Below are 6778 nucleotides of genomic sequence, written 5' to 3' on the forward strand. Positions count from 1 at the left end.
TATTAAAAAAAAAAAAAAATTAAAAATCCAGCTGCCAAACAAACAAACAAACAACAACAACAACAACAAAAACCAAAAAAACCGGGGGGGGGGGAGAGGAAGATATAACAACCACAATTGTTTTTGAAGTTCTTACAACAAGAAAATGGAGGGGACACACTTGGGTGGGAGGGGGGAGAGGGAGGAGGGAGGGAGGTTTCGGTGATGGGACACAATAATCAACTACATTGTATATTGACAAAATAAAAATAATTAAAAAAAAAAAAAATCCAGCTGAGACACTTGGCTTGCCTCATCCTAGCCCTGGCCCTGCTGTATAGTTAGCACACACCAGAAAAAGCACTCAGGCTCATGTGCCCAGGAGAAGCAAGTGAGAAGTGCATCAAGTGTACACTGCGCAGGCTGCTTTTGGGAGTGTGAACTGGTGCAGCCACTCTCAAGAAGAATTTGGCACTATCTGGAAAACCGAAGAGGTACAAAACCTTCCACTCTAACATTTCACTTCTAAATATATGTGTGCTGGAGACCAGTGTTTTTACAAACTCTTTTAACCCTGACCTATAACATGAAGCATACTTCACATCGAAACCCAGTATATGCACACATAACCTCACACTGAAACGAGTTTCTCAAAACAATACTTCCCCTTACTCTCTATACTTCGATCTTTTCTATTTTGTTTTGTTCTATTTAACTTTTTAAAGTATGCTAATTCTGGTCTCTCGATACTGATTTTACAACCCACTAATTGGCCACAACCCACAATGTGAAGAGCACACCCTAGAAAGCTGCATGTACTCCTTTGAACTGTTGCATAGTATTACACACAACGATTCATTTATCCACAGCAGTCAACATTTTTTTACCTGCACTGGAGAAATATGTACAAGTATAAGAATGTTCACTGTAATAAAGTTTGTAATAACAAAAAATTGAAAATAACCTGAATTTCTATCAATGGATAATGAATAAATTGTGTACTCATACAATGAAACACCCTACAGCAGTTAATATGACAGCTATACATAAAATCATCAATCTCACAAATACAATGGCAAGTGGAAAAAATCAGTTGCTGACTGACTGTGTATTCTAAGTTTTAAGAGCAAATGAATTCTACATGTAAGTAACACACATGAAGTAAAAGGAAAAACGTGTGTGATCCCTCAGAAGACAGATGCCTTGTCCCAGACTCTCTGGTAGCTGGGTGTGTACTAGCAGCAACTAGGAACCTTCCTGAAAATATATCTAGTATGTACCTTTTGACCCTTCTTCATCTTTTCTTGCACTTGCTGGATGTGATTACTGGTGCTGGAGCAGCTATCCCTGACCATGAGGTGCACAAAGGAACCGAGCCCACACATGGTGGAATGATAAGAAAGAGCGAGCCTAAGTCTCCACAGACTCTTTGAAGCAGAGTCACCATACCAGTGACTTGGGCAGCAGTCCTGAACTGCCTCCCTCTGGGCTTTTGAATAAGAAAGAAACTTCTATCATTTTTAAAGCCACTGTATTTGGAGTCTCTATTATTTGCAACTGAATCTATTTCTAACTGATGCAGGTATGCTCAAGGAAAATAAAATCTGGCAGGGAAGACAAGACATACGAGCTTGGGAAAGGAGTCTAATATAAAGCTATCAACTATATCACTCAAAATGAGTGGAATGAAGAATAAGTGCTAAGGTTAAGTAAATAAAAATGATTTTACGTCTTCACAGCTCAAGTGTCCTCAATCATCTGTGGTAATATTCTTCACTATCATGTCAATTTTACTGAAAAAAGTTACTCCTAATGTGTGTTTAACATCTCTACACTTCAGTTTCCCCACCTATAAAGTGTAGACAGTAGGATAATTTAATACCGAGCTCACAGAATTACTTTGAGGATTACTGACACATAACAAGCACTCAGTAACTATAAATGTACTGTTTCTAATAAGCCAATGCTTACTTAAAGCCTCATCTTTCACCAACCTGCAATACTCTAGCTTTTCAGTCACTAAACCTCTCTTGAGCCTCAACTGAGTGTCAACCACTGTTCTAGGCACTGGGGATACTACAGTGAACAAATCAAAACTGCCGCCTTCTCGGAGCTTATTATAGTCTAGCTATACCGAACTATCTGAGGTTCTGCTGCACTGGTCCTTTCTATTTACAGGAACCCCTGCTCGAGTCCCCTACCCCTCACTGCCAGTGGCTGACCCCTCATTTTCTTCAGGTTTCATCTTAGACATCATTTCCTCCAAAAGCCTCTCCTGACCAGCACACAACTCAATCAAAGGTCCCTCTGAAGTGGCTAAAGACACCCCGCATTTTAGTCCTGTTACAGAACTTATCATTCTCTACTATAATAGCCCACTGACCGTCTACTTCCCCATTAGACTGTCTATTTCCTTGAAGGTTTCACTGTTGAAACCTTAATACTTGGCATAGTGTCTGGCACAGGGTAAATGCTCAATAAAAAACTTGCTAAATAAATCAATGAGTACATATGGGCCATGGCCCCAAGTGGAAGTTACTACCAGGATTGGCGTGCTCTGTCATTCAAAGCAGCCCGCACAAAACACTGAAAACAAAAAATTAAAACCCACATAAGTATCATACCCAAAGGATTCTTCTTGTCTTTACATTTTTCCTTGAATTCGAGGATAATTTTTTTCATAAGTTCATCAACAGCTGCATTAGAAGGTGCACACACAAGGACCCGGTTTCGTTTGATTTTGGCATTGGAGTTTTCGTCTGAATGCCCCTTCCTCTGGTTCTACAATTTGCCACACATATATCAAACAAACACACACAAAAAATACTGATGAGCTCTATTACATAATTTTAAGGTTTTTCTTTCTCTACTTCCTTGTATGTTTGAAAGCTCCTGTAATACATAGTTAAATAAAAGCATCTACATCTTATACAATATTAAAATTACTCTGGCATAAAATTTTATCATAACTACTCCAAGCCTTTGCCATCTACTGTATCAATACTCAATCCAACCAAAATGAGGCCCAGGAATATACTCAAGACAGGTTGAGTTTCTGGCATTAGATGTATAATGTATAATGTATAATGTATAATGAAGACTGAAGACCACCATTCTAATCTTTAGGATTTATTTCACACAAGGTAGTGTTTTCTGCTCTTTTTACTTCTTTATTACCTTCCCTCCCTCTGCCACCCCCTTCTCTGATACAATTCCACACAATATCAAAAATATATATGAAAAAGTGAAGGGAAAATGGCACTTTAATACTTATTTACATGTCAGTTAATTCAAGTTAAGTAAAACAATGCACCCAGTTAACAGCACCAGTGCCCTCACTCCTACCTACCTCTGTCAGTAAGCGGTACAGGAGGCCAACAATAGTTTTTGATTTTCCTGTTCCAGGTGGTCCATGAATTAGACAGATTTTGGCAACTGATGGTGAATGTTTCACCATGGCATATGCAGTTTCTATTGCTTTCTTTTGGTCTTCATTGAAATCTTTTAGGTAGGCAATCTGTATAAAAAGACACTCATGAGAATGAGTTGTTTTTTCTCCAGTGGCGTAGGAGAGGAAGATAATGAAAAACATCTGTTTGAATTCCTTCCATTCTGTGTCAGACAAAAGCTTTGGTTGTGGTCAGGCAAGCCCCCTAGGTGATCTCTAATCTAAGAACCACTTTCGCTACTGGAAAGAAAGTTAATTACTTACAAATTACTAATTAATGTCTGTAGGCTTCAGCCCACTTACAAGTACCACTCGGTATTTCTGTTTGTGATTCTTATAAATTGCACTTAACTAATCTATACTTCTATCTATTATTTGTTTCTTTTCATATTAGTCAATTCTCTCCTTAGAATAGTAAAAACGTCCCCAACTATTTCTTTCCTAACACAATGTGATATAGTAGAAAAAGCATGAATGTCAGGGTCAGATCTGAGTCTAAATTTCAGTTTCACATACAAACTAGGTCACTAAACTCCTAACCTCTCTGAACCTCAGACTCTGTCATTCATGAAATCTGAAGGTGAGACTTGACTGAGATAATGCACGTGAGAGCCCTAGCACACAATAGGGGTTCAAAAAATACTAGTTTGCTTTTGCATTTCTCTGTGTTAATTCCCTGGATTTTATACACAGCTTTTACAGTGAAAGGTATGTGTTCATGCAAGATGACAACTTCATCTCTGCATATGCAATAATACCAGTCAATACTTCACCAATTATTCAAAAGCAAAATTAACTCCTCTAGACCCAAGACTCCTATTCCTGGATTTTGATCACCTAATAAACAATTAAGTAGGATACTAACCTACCATTTTAATCTTACTCTTCCAGCCTACCTTCAACTTTTTATTGTACTATACCTTTTCCTTAAGTAAGCTAACCTAATATATACTGTACAATATTAAAGAAAACAAACCCCAAACACCATTGTGCATTCGCTGCCTCATGTCTTTAATGTAAACATACAGTAGCAGCTAAAAATGTGACACTTTAATATCCAAACATGAAATTTTCTGGTACTGTATAACCATCACTCACAATTCTCTCAGATGTTGTAGTCAGTAAATCTTTTGTACAGAAGTCCATGGGGTTTGGATTCAGAATAGCTCTGGCCAGCTGGTTCCGACCACCCAACAGAGACATGGCTTTCAACTTCCTTTGTGTAGTTACCAGAGAACTGACTACAACACATTTCACAAGTTCATTCGAATTGGCTGGCAAATTATCTTGTGTCTGGATGGAAAGGTAACACTCAGATTTCCCATTACGTGCTATTACCAAGAAGGAGAAAAAGCAATTTCAGTTACCAGTGAATAATGTTTTCCAGTTAAAAAGGTTATTCATATTTAGGTGTTTTACAACTTATGTTTTTTGTATGATATAGTATTTAAATAATTCAGTCAATAAATATTTACTGAATGCTTCCTAAGATCCAGGTAATGTTTCTTTCCTCCAGAGGCTTACTTTCTAGAAGACAGGCCGATAATCAAATAAACATGTAGGTGGTGATAAGTGCTATGAAGAAAGCAGAGAAAGGGAATGAGGAAGTGAGGAGGGATGGAGGTAGAAAGGCTAGTCAGGACCTACTCCTTTAGGAATGGGAATTATTTTAAGAATATGGAGAAGGCTAGTACGGCTAGAAGGAAAAGTAAAGAGAAGAGTGCTAGATTAAGAGTAAAATAGAGCTATATTTTACAGGGCTCTTCAGACCACAGTAATGACTTTGAACGCTATTCAGAGTCAGGCAGAAAGCCACAGAGCAGCTTTGTGTAGGGAAGTAACGTGCGCTCTACCTTACATATTAAAAGAATCACTCTCACTGCAAAACAAAGAATAAACTGCAATGGGAGAAAGTACAGAAGCAAGAAGACCGCTTAACAAGGTTATTGCAATAAACTAGGTAAAAGACAGGAGCTTGGTCCAGGATGTAGTAGTAGAGGTGGGGACTGGATTTTGTATATATCACAAAGGAAGAATCAATAGGATTTGCTGACAAATTAGACATAGGGTGTGAGAGAAAGAAAAGATCATAGGTGACCCCAAGTTTTTTGGCCTGAGCAACTGAAAGAATGAAGGCCCTATTTACCAAGATGAGAAAGACTAAAGGAAGAGCAAATGTCAGGAAGAAAATCAGCATTCATTTTTGGTTTAACAGGTTTGAAAGGCCTAACAGATCTCCAAACGGAGAACTGTAAAACAGACAGTGTTGATCCATGAGGAGAATTATGGAATGAAGACTGTCCTAGAAATAAAAATTGAGCATATATAATCATTTGCAAGAGCCAAAAACAGAGACTAAGCCCTATATCCCTGTTGCAACTCGTCTAAATACATTCTATACAAAACAGTTAAGCTCTGTCACAATAACAAACACAATACACGATGCTGAAGTCTAAGGAACTCTATTGCTACCTTTAAGATATGATGCAAAAAGAAGGAATAATGAAATCATGTTCTCTTCACATTACCAAGATTATGAAAAGTTGCAAATATCAGAAAGGCAGCTTGGTATAAAATAACGAATGTGGACTTTGCAATCAAACAAAAGGTTTCAATTCCAGAACGACTGATTAATATTGACAACAACCTTGGATGTGTTAACTTAACATCCCTGAGCAATGGTTTCCTCATGAGCAAGGAATAGTTCCTATTACACTGCAGGGCTTTGGGGAAGATGATAAATGTTCACTAGAAGGACAAGGCATTGCTTAGCATACAGTAGAAACTTGTTAAATTCAAGCTAATATTATTTTTATTACATTACCTAAGTGAGAGAAGTTAGGTTTCAATTCCAGAACGACTGATTAATATTGACAACAACCTTGGATGTGTTAACTTAATATCCCTGAGCAATGGTTTCCTCATGAGCAAGGAATAGTTCCTATTACACTGCAGGGCTTTGGGGAAGATGATAAATGTTCACTAGAAGGACAATGCATTGCTTAGCATAGAGTAGAAACTTGTTAAATTCAAGCTAATATTATTTTTATTACATTACCTAAGTGAGAGAAGTCCCTACAATCCAAAGGATGGCAGTGATGGAAACAGATTCCTCGAGCTGCCTTACGATGAGTTTTATGTTTGGTCATCTCATTGGTAATGAGCCACAAAACCGAGATTGGAATGTGATTTAAGATATAACAAACAGATGGGCCGGCCCGGTGGCGCACTGCTACTGTGCGCCGCTTGGGAGCGAGGCGGCGCTCCCACCGAGGGTTCGGATCCCACATACAGACCGGCTGCTCACTGGCTGAGCGAGGTGCGGGCGCAACACCGAGGGTTGCGATCCCG

General features: G+C 38.5%; 1 protein-coding gene across 1 annotated transcript in view; it reads right to left on the reverse strand.

Moving 5' to 3' along the window:
* SETX (senataxin) overlaps nt 1–6778 on the reverse strand; it is a 78879-nt gene that overhangs the window by 23418 nt on the left and 48683 nt on the right. The window contains exons 13-15 of the mRNA XM_008563619.1: nt 4526–4758; nt 3329–3496; nt 2604–2760 (exon numbers count right to left, since the gene is read on the reverse strand). Of these exons, the coding sequence (XP_008561841.1) occupies nt 2604–2760; nt 3329–3496; nt 4526–4758 (558 nt within the window). The remainder of the gene's footprint in view (nt 1–2603; nt 2761–3328; nt 3497–4525; nt 4759–6778) is intronic.

This window comes from Galeopterus variegatus, unplaced genomic scaffold (genome assembly GCF_000696425.1).
Source record: "Galeopterus variegatus unplaced genomic scaffold, G_variegatus-3.0.2 Scaffold176, whole genome shotgun sequence".
NCBI lineage: Eukaryota > Metazoa > Chordata > Mammalia > Dermoptera > Cynocephalidae > Galeopterus > Galeopterus variegatus.